Here is a 20,695-nt window from a genome sequence, read left to right on the forward strand (position 1 = left end):
CTCCGAAGGAAATGAAAATCCTTTGAGGTAACTAAATGTTTTTTTTATTTTATGGGCGGCTGTGGCTCAGTGGCTAGAGCGCTGGACTTCGAATCAGTGGGTAGCAAGTTCGAGTCCCACTGCAGTCAGCATGTCGTTGTGTCCCTGGGCAAGACACTTCACCCCAAATTGTTCCTGCAGGGATTATCCACAGTACTGAATGTATGTATGTCGCTTTGGATAAAAGCGTCTAACAAATGACATGTAATGTAATGTTATGTTTAAATGTAACCAGTGCCTTGTTTTGGCTGTTGTTGGTTGGGTTAAATTGTTCGTTAAAGGCTAAAAACAATATGAAAGTTGACCTAAACGAACAGAGCAATCCAAAGCAGTAAATGAATACACAAAGATCTTAACTCCTTGTTTTATTGGGTTGCACTCCAGGGTTCCTACTGGGCTATAGACACCAACCCTAAAGAAGACTCGGTACCCAGCAGGCAGAAAAAGAGGCCGCGCTCCGGAGAAAGGGTGAGTACTAACCATGCCTTAAACTTTAAGTTATTTGTAACCTGTTTCGGCTGCCATTAAATATCTTCATACCAGTTGAAGCTCACTGTCATCAGAATCAGAAACGGGTTTATTACCAGGTAGGTTCACACATACGAAGAATTTGACTTGATGTCATGGTGCATACATAAAATATAAAACAACAAATGTTTGAGGACACTGTAATAAAATATAGTTAGATAGCAATAAAATAAAGCAGTAATTTAAAGGCCAAATAGAATGCAGTGAATTATAGAATATAAAATATGTGCAGTAAGCAGTATTTGAACATTGTGTGCATTAATGTAATGCATAGAGTCTACGTTGTGGCTGAGATAAAGTGTCTGTGGGGGGGGCCGGGCCTTGTTTAAGAGGCCGGTAGCGGAGGGGAAGAAACTGTGTCACATGATGTAGCCGTGTAAGAATGCACATGATCAGAACAAATATAAATTGAGAAAGAGCTGCTCAGGTCACTGGAGATGCTACAGATATGTTGGTGTTGAAACAAAATGAAATCGAGATTACTTCATTTGACCATACATTTCTCTGGAGGACAAATTGAGAGAAAGTTTCAAGGGTCAGAGTTCATAACCGTGCCTGAGCCTGCATTAATATAAAAGTGGAAGTCGGAACAAGTAAAACAGAAGTTAATTTAAGAGTCTATTTAAGAGACCTCCAATATTTTTCCTTTTCCATGCTTTCATTCTTAACAGGATACACCTGCAGACAAAGGCGCATGTAAAGATGTAATGTAAAGAGTCCATATCCAAGCTCTTGATTCTGTTTGGCTTGATGACACATTTTGAGTCGTTTCTTGCACATGGTGATTCTGCATCATTGTTAAAAAATAGTTTGGGATTATGTTTTATCAGCAGTACCAAGAAAAAAGCCCAAAAGGAACAACATATCATCTACAGCTTCCTGCCTGCCTTTGCTACAAATGCATCCCACTCGCACAATGTGCTTGTTTCGCAGGTCCTCAGTTGTCTATCATACCCGAAAACAATTTGGTCAGTTTGAATAGGATTCTGTAATTATCATTCTATTATATCTTTTATATCAATTTTGGCTGGTTTGAACGGACGGGGTTATCTTTGACATCAGGTTTGCTTTGTGCCTTGAGATTGATATTGACCTGCTTATTACTGGACCTCTCCCACTGGAGAAAGCTAGAAAACGTGCTGATAGAAAAAACCCATATCCAGCACATGTGCCAATTTCTACATCACATGCCATACGATAACCACTTTGACAAGATCATGGTCATGTTTTGTATATAGAAGTTAAATCTGTGGCTCTTGGATTTCCAGTTTTTACTATGCCACAGAAACAACAGGAACAAGCTACAGAACAGATGAAAATGGGTTTTGGTAGATTGATTGACAGCAGTCGAGGCTATGAATGTTTGTAACCCGGCAGAATGCACTTTCAATCAGCAACACAAAGCAGTGAGCTCCATGGTGTGTTGCAGCTCCTGCTTCACCTCTGTCTCAATCTGCATGATACAGTATGTGCACCAATCTATATTAGATCATTACTTATACTGACAACACCATCCATTACGATAAAGTATGTTTTTTGGTAATTTGATTAATAAATACAACATCAAACACATGGTTATGTTTGTTTTGGTTTCTCCTATGTGAACTAAATACTTGTCAAATGTATTGGAATTTACATTTCTCATTTAATTGATAACATTAGTGCAAAGTGTGAGAAAGAAATGTAACATTCAAATGATATTCAGTCAAAATATTTCACATGAGAAAGATAGTACGTGCTGGTCATTATGAATTTAGACAACACAATTGTATCACGGCATTAAATATCATTGATTAAACAAAAAAGAAGAAATGGTGCAGCTGGTTAGCAGCTCAAGACTTTGATTCAATCAATCTTCTCAATAAAATGTTAATGAAGCTTTAGGATGTATAATATTTCACCTGCAATGTTAGCATTTTCTGCAGATCATGAAAAGTGATAACGATTAATAACTTGATAATATCCGATATTAACAGCAGGCTTTATGTAACACGACGCCCTTCGTCAGCCAAGGTCGAGCAACTTATTCAAATGGGAGTTTTAATTCCAGCACGCAGAGAGCCTCCTGTTCTTACACCCTATGTATCCAGCTGAGAACCCAATGAGGTTTCTTCTGAATGTACACATAACTGTTGGTTGATACATTAAAAACCTGCAGTCTTTCATCATGGTGCAGCACAGCTGGTAATTTCTCCCTCTTTTCTCCTCCTGCGTCTCCGTCACTGTTTGTGTATCTTGATCATTATCTTTCTGTGTGTCTGTTTGTCTGCCACTCTCTCCTCTGTCTCTCCCTCTCTGCCTGTACTGCTGCTTTAGCCGCCTTCTCTTCTCCAGGGAACGCAGGCAGGCGTGGAGCGGCAAAGTGCACAATCACAGTTGCTCATTGGAGGAAGAATTGAGGTAAAAGCGAGAGAAAGGGGGGAGGACAGAAAAAGGGGAACAAATAGGATGAAGTGTAAAGGAAAAGACACGGAAGAAAGAGAAGGAAATCAAGGTAGAGTGAGCAGAGAGGGAAAATCAGGGGGGAGGAAGGGAAGAAGTAAGAGGGGGAGGAGGAAGGGTATGCTAGGCTTGTGTTCCAGTTAATTACCACAGAAGGCCCCGGGGCTGCCGTTAGACATATTTTCTTCACCATTTTTTTTATTTTTATTACAAACATTAATTAATTCAGAGCCTTGTCATCTCGTCTTACATGGATGGGCCCTGCGACCCCTTTTCTTACGCCTCACTTGCACTGCTGGCAGACTCACTGTGGGCTGTCACATGGGCTAAGGAGAAACAGGGAGGTTTTAAGTGCTAAGATTTATAGCAGTGCTTCCGTCAAACAGAAAAAAAAGAAGGTAGGCTAAATATGAACTCGTGTTTTCATTGGGGTTTTGTTGCACCTAGGCTACACAGTCAAAGTCTTTCAAGTCTCCTGATGACAGTGGCTGTGCAATTGAAAATATTTGAAGTTGGCAGCGGGGCTAAACGTCGGCTGCATAAATGCATTGTGTAAATGTGTAGACAGCCAGCGTACACTTAGTTTAGTAGCTGTGTCTCCGGTGCCCTCGGCATAATCACTCCCTTTCATTTCCTGTATGCCTCTCTGTCTGCCTGTCCGTCAACACTCAATTATCTCTACCTATTCTTCCCTTTCTCTCCCCTTCTTCCACAAGCCTTCCTCACTCCTCTGCTCACCTCTCTGTTGTCTTCTTTTTAAGTGCCTCCACCAGAGAACCGACAACCCATTTCACTGGGAGTTTATCATAAATTAAAGATTGCATTGTTACCAACCAATCCTCTTACTGTAAGCAGTTTGGGAAAGGCAGGCAAGCCGTCTTGAACCCTGAAAGGAGTCAGACATGGAGAAAAAATACTGTCCTTATTGTTATTTTTCCCCCATTCTGCGACCTTCAATTTAGCCCCTCATCGATCTTTGAATAGTTCCTCATATCCCCACACTGAGTTAACCCGACTTTAGCTCTATATGAGGACAGCAGCAAATAAACTGCTGCTGAATACATTTGATACTTGAATAATGCATGGGGATGGGTTGATGTCTTATCAAGTGCAAGTGATGTGTCCACTTTTCATGCTGTTTTAGTGTCTGGCAATTTAAATGAAGTGCGCCTTGTATAGTTCACGTAGTTGTAGCCTGAGGCGCGGCGCTGATTCAGGAGGCTCAGTGCAGAATCATGAATTTGGAGCGTTCAGTAATTTCTCATAACCTTGTCACATTAAATTGCCTTCCTCCCTTTTACTGTCACTGAACACTGCATATAACCAATCTGTGAAATCTCGTATTCCTTATGCTTTTATTACAGAAGAAGTAGTTGTGCACAGATTCATAACGACTGAAATGTTAATACTCTTCTTCCTTACTTTTACATTCTTGGGTTCACCTGCTCTTTTATACTTCAAAATGAAAAGTCCTACTGTTGGTGATCCATCATTTGGTGTGTCCACCCTTGTTCTCAGTCCTCTGCCTTCTACTTGCAGGCATCGACTCCATACAACCTGGAGTCAGACTCTCTGAGGATGGACTGCATTATGTCGGGGGGGGCGTCCCCCACTCTGGCCATTAACGCTGTCACCAACAAGGTACGGCACGGCAACTCTGTAAGTGTTACGTTGTTGGCATGCTGGTTGATTCAATATCACATACAGAACTTTTAAAATAGATGAACAAGCTCAGAAAGATGATGCTAAGTAATGAATATTAATTTCTCAATGATGTGTAATTATGATTTTTAACAAATTAATCATTCAAGAAGATATAGTCATTTGTACTTGAAGCTGAGAAGAATGTGTCGAAGGCTGTAATTATTACTAACTGGAAATGAGACCATTGGAAAGAGAGCAGCAGCAGAAATATCTGTTTTTTTTCTTTTTTACAATCACTTTCACACAAAACCTTATGCAATGACACACACACACACACACACACACACACACACACACACACACACACACACACACACACACACACACACACACACAGACTTTAAAGCTGGGTGTGACTATCTGTTTGAGGGTCAGAGATCAAGCGGCGGCTGGGACCTCTGACTCCTGTCTGATCGGCCACACACACTCTCAGAATGACTATGTGTGGTACGTGACCTCTATGTCTGACCCCAACCAAAGACACATTTGTCCCACAGCAGCAGCTCACATAGCTCTTGCGTGTTTGGTCTGGACGTGCTGTTAAGGTCGGGACTTGACGACTTATTCCAGTTTTCCATTCTGCTCTTTTCACATGTCTTGACTCATACTTTCCAGCAGTTGTCAATATGCAACACTTTTATCACAGATTATTAACATTTCAATTAACAATTCAATTGGTAATTCAACAATATTATACAAAATGATATATACACACAATTGTATTAACTTAATGTAATTTTTACAACCAATGTATCATAATGAATCCACTAAAAATAGTATTTACTGTCTGGTTCCTGTTCTGTGATAATGTGGACACTTGGATAGTAGTAGGTATTTGTCAATTATGTTTGACATTTCTTAGACCCTTTACATCAAACTTTAACTCTAAACAAAAAAATGTCATCTGTGGAAGCCGTAGTACTGTTGAAAGCACGGCCAATCATTTTTAGCTGGCCCGGCTAAAATAACTGGATGGCCTGTCAGCCTTCCATCTGTGCACAAACTTATCTCGTGCACTCATTGGTCATGTGCGCGTTCGTGTGTGTTGGAGGAGGGGCTCTGTAAGGAAGTGGCAGATTTTTTCCGGTTGTGTATTTTCAAATTCTAGCGCACTCGAGCTGGTTTCTCCAAAATTACCTACCCCACCTTTAATAGATAGATATAATTGGAACTTTAAAAGTTACTACTTCATCCAAACTAACCACTGAAGTGCTGTGGATTAAGTTACCTACATACACAGTTGTGAACCCAAACACATAGCTGGTACCAACACATTTTGCACCAACATAGTTTGAACATTTTAAACATAAGAAACTCTGTTAAAGTTTCTCCAGTTTTCTTAGTTCAACAGACGTAAAACGTCTTAAAAATGTGACAACAGAAAACAAAATCATTAACAGCGGAGGAAATCATAATCAAGTAGTTAATGTTTCCCCGTACAGTTTGATGTGTCACACAACAAGAAATCTGTTTAAAACTTGACTCGTCTTAGTCGTCACCATACATTTTTGAACAAATGATTCAGAGCAGGGAGAGGAGGACCTTGATGGTAATGATGCTGATGCCAACGTCAATGATTTCCACCCACATCCAGACAGGCGGTGTCCTGCAGGCACAGCAGTGCTTCGGTGCTTCACTCACACATTGGCTCACTATATTCAGTTTGCTTTGGAGAGGACCTGTGCTTTTGAAAAATACATTCCTATAAGATGATTCAAGAGCTTAGAATAACAGATATATTTACCTTGAGGGTTGTTCTAGTCATTAATTACTTTCAGAGATCTTTTTACTCGAGTTTGTTAATTTGCAGTAACTGAAAGTCTAAGAAGAAAAAAAGAATTTCAAAGGTGAATGGTCATTGCCAGTTTCCCTTTTCTTTCCTTATGCATGTATATAAACAACTAATGTTCAAAGTAAAACACACAATTATTTTCTTGTTAGTACAGTAACACAGCAAGAATAATTACAGGTTCACTGAGATGTCACCAAATACACCAGAACAAAAAAAGGTTCAGGATTAACATTTGAGGAAACAGAAAACACTTCTTTGTTTTCAGCTACAAGATGTTCTACAGGGTAGAGCACCACCCCAGAGATCCTTTACTGTTGTCTCACCCGAAGGCTATCATTTCACTTGTGTCTGTACAATTAAATATAGCCTGGAGGTAACACTGGCGCTCTGCTTCACAAGTACTGACATTCAAACAAAACAAGAGAAACATGATTCAACATAATCCTGAGGCATTTCTTTTAAAGGCTTTGTGATCTGTCACCACAAGATAATACACAGTACACTTCCTCTGAAGCGCAACTCGTGTCTCCATCGGTGCCAAACTCTCAGACAATAAAGTAATTTCTGAAGTGACCCAGTGGTTTCTGGGTCATGACATTTAATCATAATCACCATGTTCAGGGAAGAAAAGAGTTAATATGGGGTATTGCTTCGACATTTTGCCCCATGGATTTCCTTAATGTTGTTTTTACATGGATCGTGTGTGTGTGTGTGTGTGTGTGTGTGTGTGTGTGTGTGTTTTAGGTAGCACTGTACAATCCTGAGGCAGAGGGCAGTGAGAGTCCAGGGAGTCTGGGCAGCCTGAGCAACAGCCTCTCCGAGCAGAGTATGGCGTCCGTCAACCTCAACAACCTGACAACCGCTGTCAGCAGCGGCAGCAACGTACACGGCTACACACCAGTAAGACCTTTTCTTTATTTGAGGTGAAAGTCTAGTGAGAGCTCCTTCATTTCTCTTTTCTTTAAGTCCTTCTGCACGGGGAAGACAGCTGATCTGATGCTGCCTCAGATTCTTGTTAATAGCATTTCATTTAGTCCTGCTATTAAAAACAGATCTAGAATTGCTACTGTATATCTTAAACCAGCAGCATTTCAAATAATTTGTACTATATGTTCTTCTGGTCACTTGATTCTGTCATTATCTGGAGGATTGGGTCACCGGTGCAGACACTGTCAGTACAGAAGGTGTCTTCTGTACCCTGAGCAGGCTGAGGAGGTGATAACCAGCTGCTGAAATGCTCATTTCCTGTCTCATGCTCATTTCCTGTCTCATGCTCATTCTTTGCAAGCAAATAATAATTGGTGGAATGTCCATTCAGGTGTGCAGATGGCATGAATAGACACATTCTTATTGTTTGTCTATTCTATGGAGTCAAAGGAGTAGTTACAAGAAACAATATAACTCCCTGTTTTCCAAATAGACATTTATTTAACCTCTCAGAACAAAACCCATAGAGATTTTTATCAAAACTTCATGTATTTTTGCTTCAACTGCAATCGCAAAAGTGTAGATTTTCTCTTCACAGTTGCTTTATATGCATAGACATTTGCATTATTTAGCTTGTGAATTGAATTTTTGTTTTTTGCAGATGACTATCGATACTGTTAGCAGCCCCTGACACCCCTAAGGGTCGACCAGCACATTTAAATTCTGAACCTTTAGGAAATGCTGCTTTGCTTTGATAGAAGTAGCTGCATTAGAGCACAAATAAAACAACAGGAAACATCCAGTCATCCCTTTGTCTCGACAGCTCCCCTTTATCATCTCTGATGCATATAAATGATGCCTGACCACTAGCATTTGAAACAAAGTCACACACACTCACCCTCTCTCTCTCACTCACTCACCCTACAGTCTTGGCCGGTGTAAAGTAAAATGCAGACTTGGCAGTTCACTGATACACTGAGACATATTTGGCAAGATTTACACTGGCTGTTTAAAGGATTCCTCGTCCTTTATGAGACAAGGTCCTTCAAATTACTTAGTCTCAAGCAGTGTGTGTGTGACATGATGATAAGTCGTCTTTCTACTGTGTGAAGGAGGAACTTGATTTGACACCTCTTCTGTCATGAACTAAACTGTCACATGTTGAGAGATTTAAAACAACATATTTGATAGAAACAAGAAATGATTATCACCAGCTGATATAACAACAAAAACAGTTATCTGACCTTTAAATGTAAAATGTCACCCAAGTTAAGATGCAAATTGGCTGCTGAACAATAACTTTTCCGTCTTGTTTCTCCTGATCTTCCTGATTGTACAAGTCGACCTAAAACACATTTCATTTTAAACAAGTAAATACAATCAAATTAAAACATGCAACATGCATTACTGGAATACTTCAATAAAAAAATTAAAAGACAGAACAACAAAACAAAAGAACATGTTAAAACACAGGCAGTGGGTTTTAAGGAGCTCCAAGGGAATTCCCTTAGAAGAAAATAGCTTTTTTTTTTAAAATGTGTATATCCTTTTATTTAACCTTTTTTGACCATATTACTCAACAGCTTAATCTCATTGTGGCTATTCATTTTTTTTTTTTGTCCATGTAATTAACTTCTGAAGGACTTGTGGTGCATTTGTCGTGTTTATCAATGTGTCTTTGTCCGTCCCTTCAAACCAAATACAATATCAAAGGCCAGTCTCACAAACATTTGGTCCGAAATTACAGGAGTGCTGAAAAATCCTCCAACTCTTCATTATTTTTCCCTTGTAACAGCTGCTCACCTTTTTACCATCAATCACTTTCCCCCGCTCACCTCCCACCTGCATTAGCAAAGGTCAGCGCAATCTCATCTCGTTAACCTCTCATTTCTAGAGGCCATCTTTTGTTTTCCTCCTCCCTGCATCGCCTCCTCCACCATCGCCTCCTCCACCATCTCCTCCTCCTCCTTCTCCGCTCCAGGCCTCATCTGCAGTGTGGTACGGGGGGGATCAGTGTTAGTTCTGCCTCATTACCTGCTGCAGGTGAACCCCCCCCCCCCTCAACTGACGTGATGACTGGTGGCATCACTGGCAGAGACCTCAAAGACAGAGAGCTGATGGAGAGGCGGCCATTGCTGGGTGGAGGTAGATGTGTGGAGGATGTGTCATGCTAAGTTGGCTTATATTTGCGGAGGCACACTGATCACAGCAAATTGCTTGTGTTTGCCGGGCGGATGGTGAGGAGGATGACAGCTGGGATGAGATGATTGAGCGTAGAGGACGACAGGCTGCATTCACAATATGAGAAGGAAAATTGAAGCAGTGGATTTTGTTTTTGTGTGTTCATATGAAAAGAAACCCGTGCCAGCAAAAGATTTCCTTTTTAATTGAATTTGGTATGTTTATCATATTGAATAAAAAAAAATGATTTGTGGGAAGAATTAATGTGAACATTTTAATTTGAATGGCACAATTGGAAAATAAATTGCATTTCTTGAAACTAATTGTGATCATTATTGAATGTAACTTTTTATCTATTTCAGAGTGCAGCTCTCCCAAATGAAATTCAGGTTTCTTAATTTAGTTTCACCTACGAGGAACATTGTGCTGCCCTGTGCAGTGACTAACAGGCAGCAGCCCACTGCAATACTTAGAGGCCTCTTCAAGATACTTTTTAAATACCAAACACTGCACAGTGACAACTCAGCGGATTTTTCGCGTAATCATTGTTCTATTAATCTTACAATCTTTATTATATATACTGTATTTGGTATAATATATAATTTTGAGCCTCAATTTAGCTTAGACAGGCACAGACGTTGTTATAGTCTCATCTTCCAATCCTACTGAATATGTCCTTGTCCTGTCTCAACACCATACATCTAAACATTTGCCGCTCATTAAATCTGCATACCAGGCTACCGTGCCGCTACCTGCCTTCAGCAGTTTAACCCCTGCCACCACAGCCTCCTCTATTATTCCAGTGTTTCGCAGGGATTTTAAAAACAGTATATGTTGATGTTCATTACATGTTGTAAATCTCTGTTGGAGTTGTGAGCTCACTGTCAGTCCGTGTCTACCTGTGCTGATTTGTTTTAATGCATTACCCAAACAGCTGCTTTTAGGTTGTTTGGTGTTTGTCATTATTATACCTAGTGTAAGAGTTGCTTCTGCTTATCATAGTCACTGTACCTAATATCCACACTTTTGTGTAATAAAATAAGATAACATAAGATGGACCTATATTGATCCCCATAGGGAAATGCCGTTGTCATAGCAGCAACAGAATAAGAAAGAAACACGGATAGCAAACATGGAATATAATCAGTAGTACAATAAAATATGAACAAATTAAATAAGAATAAACATGTATGAATAGAAATGACAATAATAACGTGAGCTACATTTTGATCCGGTGAATGTACATACAGATTTGTTAGCATGGTAAATATACATATTTAAATGTGCAGGTACCAGAGTGGGTAAAGGTTGTGCATACGGTGCCAATATTATTAATGTTAGGTGCAGGTTATTTTTGATGGGTTACATGGTTAACCCTTGATTTTTCAGCCTGATGGCTACAGGCACAAAGAGCTGCCTCTCTTGATATTTAATTACAATGTGTGTATTTCTGTTACAATAACTGCTAAAAACCCCAGAAGTACCAGGATTGTGCACAAAACTAGTTGCTTCATTCTTGGTGTTGCATTTTTTTACTCCAATAATATGACCGCTGTTGCCATATTGGTCTCATTGAAGTGCATGGGATGTGTTTTTTAGATGCAGTGCTGATGCTGGTCTGACCACAATCTTTACCCTTTGAACTGCAATGTGAATTCAGCGTTTGATGTGTGTTTTTCTCAAACCAACACCCTCATTGATTTGTATTTCTAAACCTCTGCCCGTCTGTTTTCTCTCCCCTCTGTCTGTATTTCTGAAGGTGAGCAGCCACTCGGAGCCTTCGTCCCAGTCCCTGAGTCTCCAGCAGCCCGTACACCCGCCTCCCCCCCCTCCCACCCAGCCCCAGTACGGTTTGCCCGTCCCCGAGTCGCGGGACAAGCCGCTCTGTTTCTCGGACTTCGAGGACCTCAGCGCTTCTTTCCGCAGTCTTTACAAGTGTGTCTTTGAGCAGTCCTTCTCACAGCAAGGTGGGTGTGGATTAGTGTGTATCTGTTCATGTGTGCATGTCCAACATCTTAATTGACACATGTGTTTGCAGAAAAAAATGAAAACTTGTAAACGTTTTATGTCAGGCTTCATGCACATAATTAACAGTCAAGCTTAAACTCCTAATGAAATGGAATGTATTTAACATGGCTTCCATTGGCGTTAAAGCATTCCAGTATTAACCTCCATCACGCTCTACTCCTACTCTATTGTATTTTAATAAACAAACAATCTGTTGTTCCGCATATCTGCATTTTATGGCTCGTTCAGTCAAATGAGTAAAGGCAATTAAGAGGAAGATTCAACAGAAGGAGGAAAAAAAGAACTGGAAACATCTGCAGTGGAGCAGAGCAAGAGGCTCCGCAGCTTTGATAGCAGCTAATTAGATTGGTTTTAAAGTTTGTGAAGCATCTTGCTAATTGCTTCCTAAAGCGTTCAGGTCAACAGGCCTCCACCCCCCCCTTATCACCTTCGCTCTCCCGATTTCTCCTCCACGAAACACATCCACGTCCGTTCAGGAACCGAGGAGATTGATGCGCTCTGTTGAGCTCCGTATCTGCTGCCTGTGTTCACCCTCTGACAAGGTCCCTTCAATTTGTGGTCAGGGGGGCACTCGCGGAAAAAACAAGACAGTGAGAATACTAGTTGGTAAGAAACGATATGACACCGACACCTAGATGGAAAGTGGAGAAGACAACGGATTCAGTAGATCCTTGAAAGGGTTTTCTAAGTGTGAGGCTTAACAGGAAACGATGTCCAGTGGCATTGGAACATTTGAGTCACAAAGACAGAAAAGCTCATTGTGAAAAACCACTGAGTCCAAGACCACACAGCAAAATATAAATGACTCGGCTCAATATTCATCCTCATAAATTACAGCACAATAATGGAGACCAAATATATATATATTAAAAAAAAAAAGCAACATGCAAAATCGGGTGTTACATTTTTTTACAACCAAGCTTTAACCAGAGTCTTCTCTCCCTTTTGTCACATTAAAATCAACTTGTCCCTCTAGGACCCCAAAAACCCTCCCAACACCCATACAGTGCAATATATTAGGAATGTGAAACAAAACTAAGGCAGTAAAAATCCTGCAATGACTTACAAACAGAACAAAAAATGTCTATAAAGCATTTTTCAGAAAGCATTGAGCCGACACATGGCAGTGAGAATAAAGGAATTGGAATAAGATATACTTTTAAAGGCACGTAAAGCGTAACGACTCCCACAGGCGGGAGTGGAAAACTCCCCTGCTAGGATACGCTCAGTGCTCCGTTCGCTCATGGATTTCATTTAGATTTGTTGGTCAGAAAAGGATAAACTAAAGTACCTGTGTCTCACTTTGCTGATCTTTAAAGAGGTCAGTCTTTCAGCGATAAACAATGAAACATTAGATAAAGGAAAAGTCAAAATCATCTCGTCAAAGGACAATAAATGCACTTAAGGAAAAGAGTTAAGTTTATGATGAAGGTGCACGCACTCGTGGCCAAACTTAATGATCATCCATGTCTTTATAGGCAACCCTAATTGATTGTTTATAAACTGTATATTTGTGACAGGACTGTCTGAATTGTTTGAAAAGATAAACAAAGAAGTGGCCTATTTTTTTCAAAGTTTTCATGTTGTTCACCTGTGATGTTTCTTCTGGCAGGTTTGATGGGAATGCCAGGCGACTCCTCCCAGCCGCCCCGGACCGCCTGCTCCTACCAGCACTCTCCTGGGGCTGGGAACGGAGTGGGCCACCACCACCAACACGCCCACGGCCAGGCCTCGCACCACCCTCTCCACTCGCAGCAGCACCTCTCCCCACACTCCGGCCACAGCCAGCACCAGGTGCACACCCAGCTCCAACAGCACCAACAGCACCCGGCCCACTCCCAGCAGCACCCGTCTCTCTCCCACACGGGACAGACCTGCCCTACAACAGGTGACACGCAGTTTATATGATGTCTTTGTAGGAGCTGAACATATGTGACTTGGGATCCCTCCTAGTAGTGTACTTATCAGACAAAAAAAGGATTCTGGCTGTGTTTAAATACCTAGAAGTATCTAGAAAGGATACAGTAACAGCTGTTTGAACTCTCTAAATGCTATGGAAAGCTCTTTCAATGCTGATCTTGTTTACCATAGTGTACACTGGAACATCCTCTCCCAAACAAAAGGAGATAATGCCATACCTCAATTCCTTGGTTCAGCAACATTTGAAGTGGCGCACCATTTGGCCCTCAATCATAACTATTTGCTATGGATTTATTATAAACATAGGTGGGATTCTGTCATGACAGGAACCCTCACTTGAATTGTAAATCATAGTTTGCCTCTGTTCTAATTTTATATGTGTTCATATCTCACATCTCACGCAGCGATTTCTCTCCTCTGCTGAAAACCTTTTCCTAGATTCTTCTCAAGGAACCCTCAAAGTGTATAGTTTCCTGTTTCATATATATTGATGCCCCAAACAATGATATACCTCTCCTGACTCCCAAAGCCACATTGGTGTGAATACAATTCAGCTAATAAATCCGAATAGGCCTGTCTCTGCACAGACTCATTGTATTTCTATTATTCGGTTTCCTCTCTGAGGTCCCAGAGCGCTGGATAATATGAGGCTGCGCTGATACAGACAGGCATCTCCCAAGCTTTACCTCGGCTTTCCTGCTCACATTCCCAGATTTTTGTGTGGTTTTTTTCCCTTTGTGTCTGTGCAACAGAGCTCTCAGGCCAAAAAAGGACTCTTCAGCCATTATTTATCTAGGTTAGTATTCCCCTCAACCAAGCAGAGGATGAATGAAAACAATCCCTCTGTCTTTGATCCGCCGTCTCAGAATGTATTGTTGTTTAGTTTGTGGCGAGAAAAAAAAAAAGCTTCTTTCTTTTCTTCTTTCATTTCTTTTCATAAGCAGAGCTGTGGCTGGGTTTTATTCATGTGAAGTCACACCACCTTGTGGTTGACTGCAGAACTTGAAACAAATACCACTCTTTCATCTGGTTCAGTTCATATGATTCAGATCATTTGACACTGTCACATTGATCAGAAAAAGACAACAGCATTGATGCCGGATTAATCACTAAAGTGATATATCGTGGAACATTTTTAAATCTCGTTCCTGTTTCTCAAAATGTTTTGTCTCTGTTTATACATTTGTATAATATACAATAATCTTTATTTAAATATCTTTGAATTTTGACTATTATTTTGACAAACAAACAATTTAAAAAAATGTAAGAAGCTGAAGAAGATCTCAACAATTTCCAAATGACGATGACACAAAACAGTTATCTAGATCTCATTGGTAATGAGAATGATTCTCTTTTTTCTTTGTTGCTTCATCTCGAATTTGCTACATTTTTTAAAGTGTGTGTGTGTGTGCTCATTATTAGGCATGTCATCAGACTGGTACCCAAACCTGGACTGGCTGAAAGAGAGCTGCCGCATCGCTACCAGCTACAACTGGGCTGACTTAGACCTCTCCCCATTTCAAGGTAACACACACACACACACACACACACACACACACACACACACACACACACACACACACACACACACACACCGCTAAGAGTCATCAGTGTGAACAGCATCCAAAATGAGCATTGATAAAGCTGTCTATTGACGCCTGTTTCAACACAGTAGAAATTGATAAAATGCTTATTATGCCGATCAGTTACTTTGATTAAACCATTATGATTCCTCTCAACGCTTTCATATGCACTCGTCCTTGAGGCACAATACTCTAACATCCAGCGTCGTAATAGTACTGGCCTAATAAAAGTCATTATCCTGCATCTGAGAGGTTGCCCTCTCTGTTTCTCTCCCCCCTCTCACACACACACTGTCTCCCTCCCTCCCAATTGTATGATGTGAATAATCCAATTAGGCCCCGGCTCAGTAACAACCTCTTATCACGGTCAGCGCACAAAGCCGACAATATCCACACACGATGGATGGAGACGGCTGGTCGGCAACATACTGGTCTCTCTCTCTCTCTCTCTCTCTCTCTCTCTCTCTCTCTCTCTCTCTCCTCCTGCAGCAGCGCTTGACCTCCATCACACCGTCATAATGCCATCCTCCGCCGTCTCTGGCTCACCTCCAGAGAAGGCAGGAATCTGCTCTCTGTCGCAGCCAAACACAAGCCTTATGAATTTGATCTTGAAATATCTGTCGGCAGGCTGTGAATAAATCTTAGGTGTGTCTCTGTCTGAAGAACAGGCGGCGTTATCGATTAAGGTTCTGGTTGTACGCAACAGGCATGTTGTCAGGAGAGTGATGGTTTGTGGCTTATAATTAAAGTGGAACAATGGTGACTGTACATTTATAGTGGAGGATTTTATCAGCTGGCCTTTGTAAGGATATGTGGTGCTTTTTAATGAATTTATTTATTTAAGAAGAATGTTATAAATGTGTGTGTGTTTTTAATCTTATTTAAAGAATGGACCCCATATTAAATCAGTGCGTACTTTATATTCTCCCTACAACAGGGATCATGTGAGCCCGGTATTTCATCTCGTTTTTATACCCACTCATAATTATAATTGTAAATCCTGGAGACGTACTGTTCACACTCACGGAATATTATTTTAAACTATATTTAAGATCCTCAGAAACCAAATGTGTCATGGAACTATGCTCAAGACATTTATAATTTAATAAATGACATATTATCATTTATATATAATTTGGTGGAACTGTGTAGCCATGGTAATGTTAACAGTTAGTGAATGTGAAGTTGTTAAACAGTAAAAATACTAATTAGATACATGTATTCCTTTTAGGTATAAAGGTATTTAACGAACAGGTAAGGTGTAAGAGGGAAAGTATGTGACGTGTGTTCCTCTGTGTGCAGGTCTGAAGGAGAGCATGCGGCAGGCGGAGCTCAACAACTGGTCTCTGGACCCCGCCCAGATGTCCGACCTGTGTTCCTCCATTAACCAGTTCTTCACTGCCACAGGGGTCATCCCCCCGCAGGGCGCCACCCACCCTCAGCCTCAGGTCCAACACCCGACACCCCCAGGAGCCCCGCAGCACCCCGCCCAGCCACACGGGGCCATGCACCCCAAGGCCAGCCAGCACAATCGGCACGGCCAACACAACCAACACCACCAACACATCAGCACGGGTACAGAGATAGATATAAACTCAGAAAATATTTAATGTAGGAGTTTCAAAAGAGAAGAGAAATGCTTAAACATTATCTTAACATGAGCTTTTTAGAGTATTTAACATCTCTGCACCTGCTGTGCTGGGAGCTGAATTACAGTCTCTCTCCTCACTGGGCCATTGTTTGCCCATTCTAGATTTACAAGGGAATTATGGATGTTGTCAGCTTCATGGCAACCCGAGTAGAGCGATGAAGACGAGGGGATATTTTCACCAGTGGGAGATCCGGCACATTCTGTAGGATTTCTCAGGCTTAGCATAATATGGCAGTAAAACTGTGTGCACCAGACAGCAGCTTGTGTTCTGCAGAGACACATAGCATGTGTGAAAGTCGGGATACTAATCTGACAGTTAGTCATTGCCCTTTTGTCTGTTCCCCCACAGGAAACATGTACATAGACTCGAGACAGAGCATTTCCTCTCTGATGGGCCCGCCAGGATACCCTCACATCTCTCCGATGAGCAACACAGCTCCCACCATGACAGGTGAGTCCTCCCACGCTCTTTAAACAGGTCAGGAGGAGAAGGAGGAAGCAGAGTATATGTTTGTAAACTGTTTTTTATCACACAGGTGACCGGGTTTTTACAGTAATAAATATTTGTTTGGTAAAAAACGAAATGCCTAGGTTAAGTGTGCCAATATCAAAAGTGTGCTCGTGTCCAACTGCAGGAAGGCACAGTTCACCACAGTTTTGAGAATTTTAAATGGCCCTTTAGTAACAAGGCTTGCTCAGGATATGCCTCATAAATCAGTTGTTACTAGAAGATGTCACAAAAGTAGGTTTTATCCCGTTTTAAACCACATTTAATGATAATGTTTGGATTACTGGATCTTTAGTTATCAGAAAACAAAGGTGAGCCAGCATTAGCAGCCACCATCCAATCCAATCCAACTTTATGTATAATGCACTTTAAAACCTCCAGACCAAAGTGCTATACAGAGAGATAGATAACACATAAAATCACACAGCTCAGCTCACAAAACATAAAAATAAGTATAAAATCACTTAAAAGGTACAAACACAAAACAAACCAGAATAACCATTTCAATTAGGAGAGACGGTTTTGATGTAAGAATAGATATTTATTGCCAGGAATACACAAATGAATGTGATGGAGTTTTGGCGATTAGGCCCCGTTGTGCAGGAGTATCATTCGGATGGGGAGAATCGATCCGATAAAATCCCCCGGGGTCTAGACACTGGTGGTGGTGAATGGATAGTTGGGTTCGGTCGTGAGGGGAGTGGCTTAGCTTGAGCCTGGATTCAGAGGGACAGGAGGTGAAAAGGGGTGGAGGAGGGTTGCGTCGATTCACCTGAAATGACATCTGTCAGAGAGGAGAGCAGATTTAAAAGGATTAGCGGAGTGCTATGATAGGCTTGTGAGAATAGAGCGAAGTGATTGGTTAAGCTGGGGAGTGACGCCCCCGATCACTTATTGAAAGGAGAGAGAGAGTAGTAATGTGGAAAATAGTAAATTAATGAGTAAAAGAAGGTCTTCCTGGTTGAACTTGCGATGAGCTTCATTAGACACACTAGTAGCAGAACATGTCATATTTTATGTTTAAGGCTTCTGCTCTCCTCCCATATTTAGGTCACCTGATCCAGCTGAGCCAGCAGCACAGGCTGCCTCTGGGACACTTCCAGGTGAGACGCATGCTCGCTGCAGACGACATCCAGGACGACTTCGACTGGGACTCCATAGTTTAAACTGAGCCACAGGTGGAACAGAGGGATGGAGAGACATGTGATGACAGGTGAGGTATGGAACAATCTGACCTCCTTTCACCCGAGTGAAAAAACAGAAGACAATCCAACAGAAAAAGAAAACAAACGGAAAGTAATTTTTCTGATCTTGCTGGCCTTTTCTCCCCCCTGAAACAAGTGGATGTTGAGTATAAAGACAATCATAAAAAAAATAAGACTTACATGGGATAGGACCAAGCCGAGATTCGAACACATAACGTTCAAAGCCAAAAGACGTCTGAAGCTCTCTGAATTGTGTCACGTCGTGTCCCCATAGTGCCAACAGGGTAACAAGTCGCCAAAGTGTTGTCTAAATTGTCTGTGAATTGTTTTTCTTTTTGATTTCTTAAATCTTTTGTGTTTCCTGCTACAACTTGTGTCTGCAAAGTTTCAGCGCCTGTACCTGAAATTAATTGAAACCTTGTCTTCTCTAAACAGCAGAAAAATCATCATTCAATCACTTTCAACATGTTCATCCTTTCCTTCTCGTCACATCTGTTTTTCACTCGGCACTGGGCATCTGCAGGGCTGTGGCTCTTAACAGCTACAGTTAGAAGGAGGATTTATGAAGCAGAAAGTGATGACAGTGCACCTGTTCAGCCTGAATCAGTAGTGGTTGAGTGAAGCGCCACCTGCTGGGTTAAACTGGTTAAATCCTTCTGCCTAAAAAATGGTCGATGCACCACAATCTGTTCATTAGTTGTCTTTGTGCTGTCACATTCTAAATCCATTTTTATTTGATCATTTTAAATGTTGTTATTGTGTATGTGTAACAGTCCATGTTGCCATGTTCTCAGGGTGTTACATTCATAAACCATGTCAGACCAACACAAAGACATTTACATCTCCATACTGTATCTGAGGTTACCGCGTGTTGTTGGGTGCTGTCAGTGTTCACTTCCCGGACAGCGAGCCTAAAAAGTTGAAAATCCTCATTTGTCAGCTTATAAGCTACCTGATAGAAAAATACTGTGGAATACGCTTTTCAGTAGCTGAAACAACAGCCACTACTTAAAATGTCTTTGTCAACAAGGATGCATCCTTTTTCTGAAATATAATTCAGTTTTCCAAGGTTTAAGGTTTTTGGGAAAGTGCATATCAACTACGACCAAGCTGTTTTTTGCACAACATTAGACTTGATGGTATCTGGTGAATGAAAGAAATGAAATGACAATGTGAACATGTTATCTCTTTGTTTCAAAATACATTTGAAAAAAAGAATATCAACAAAAGGGAGCAAAGACTAAACAAAAGTTTAGTAACTTTTCTTACTGTGATGTTTAATTTTATCTGTATGTACAAGTGTGTGTGTGTGTGTAAGTCCTCTCTGATTTCATTTAGCATACAGCTCCGTACGGCTCAAAAAATACACAAGAGAAAAGTCCTTTTTTTGTATTAAGTGGGTACAAAGTGAAATATGGGACTTTAAAGTGCTCTTCTGTTTGGAAGATCTCAGTGATTGTTCAAATGGTCTAAACAAGGTCTCATTATAAAGAAAAAAAAAAGAAAAATACTCATTATTGCCATTAAATGCTGTATAACAGTGACCAGCATATATGAATATATTGTATGTTTGTGTGTTGTTGTCCATGTAAATAATGCTATGTTACTCCTATGTTTGCCCTTGAAAAACAGACTGAAAAGAGAAAACAGGAGAAAGTATTTTGTTATTTGTCCTTCAGGAGACACAAGTATGTAAATATCTTCAGCATATTGTAAATACGTGATAAAAAAAATACCATTGGCGTTTTGTGTGTTATAAATAATCTGTGTATGGCAGTTCAGCAGTTAAAATCTGTTTCAGTGTTTATTATTAAAATGTCATTGACCATTTTTACTGCGCTAACCTCACTTCTGCTGTCCTTATTTCGTCAGCTGTCGGCATGTTTGAAACAGCAGAACATGTTCAATTATGCTGGAAATGTTCTATATTGTACTCTTTATCCAACATACTGCTGTGGTCTACCAGAGTTTGTAAAATATAAATCATTCAGGTGAAACAAGCACAGAGAGAGGGACTTGATAAACTTCCCTCGTAGCTTGTTGTCCAACAGGTGTCAGCCTAGTGCCAAGCAGCAGTTTGTTTGTCCTCCATCGCATGTAAACTAAGCAGACCACCCATGCTTGTCGGTGTGAAAGTCACACAATGTTCTAACTGTATCTACGGCTCCTTTTCACGGGCCAAACCTG

At 40.9% G+C, this 20,695-nt stretch overlaps 1 protein-coding gene across 4 annotated transcripts in view; it reads left to right on the top strand.

The window, feature by feature from the left end:
- LOC117541853 (forkhead box protein J3-like) overlaps positions 1-20,338 on the top strand; it is a 52,662-nt gene extending 32,324 nt beyond the window's left edge. For 3 of the 4 annotated variants that reach the window (XM_034209106.1, XM_034209109.1, XM_034209107.1), the window contains 9 exons: positions 424-507; positions 4,549-4,668; positions 7,250-7,405; positions 11,373-11,580; positions 13,254-13,529; positions 14,984-15,085; positions 16,447-16,719; positions 17,145-17,246; positions 18,354-20,338. In XM_034209106.1, coding sequence (XP_034064997.1) covers positions 424-507; positions 4,549-4,668; positions 7,250-7,405; positions 11,373-11,580; positions 13,254-13,529; positions 14,984-15,085; positions 16,447-16,719; positions 17,145-17,246; positions 18,354-18,469 — 1,437 coding nt within the window. In that variant the 3' untranslated portion in view covers positions 18,470-20,338. The remainder of the gene's footprint in view (positions 1-423; positions 508-4,548; positions 4,669-7,249; positions 7,406-11,372; positions 11,581-13,253; positions 13,530-14,983; positions 15,086-16,446; positions 16,720-17,144; positions 17,247-18,353) is intronic. The other variant, XM_034209108.1, reaches the window with a different exon arrangement.
- Positions 20,339-20,695: the final 357 nt, after the last annotated feature.

This window comes from Gymnodraco acuticeps, unplaced genomic scaffold, assembly GCF_902827175.1.
Source record: "Gymnodraco acuticeps unplaced genomic scaffold, fGymAcu1.1, whole genome shotgun sequence".
NCBI classification, from domain to species: domain Eukaryota; kingdom Metazoa; phylum Chordata; class Actinopteri; order Perciformes; family Bathydraconidae; genus Gymnodraco; species Gymnodraco acuticeps.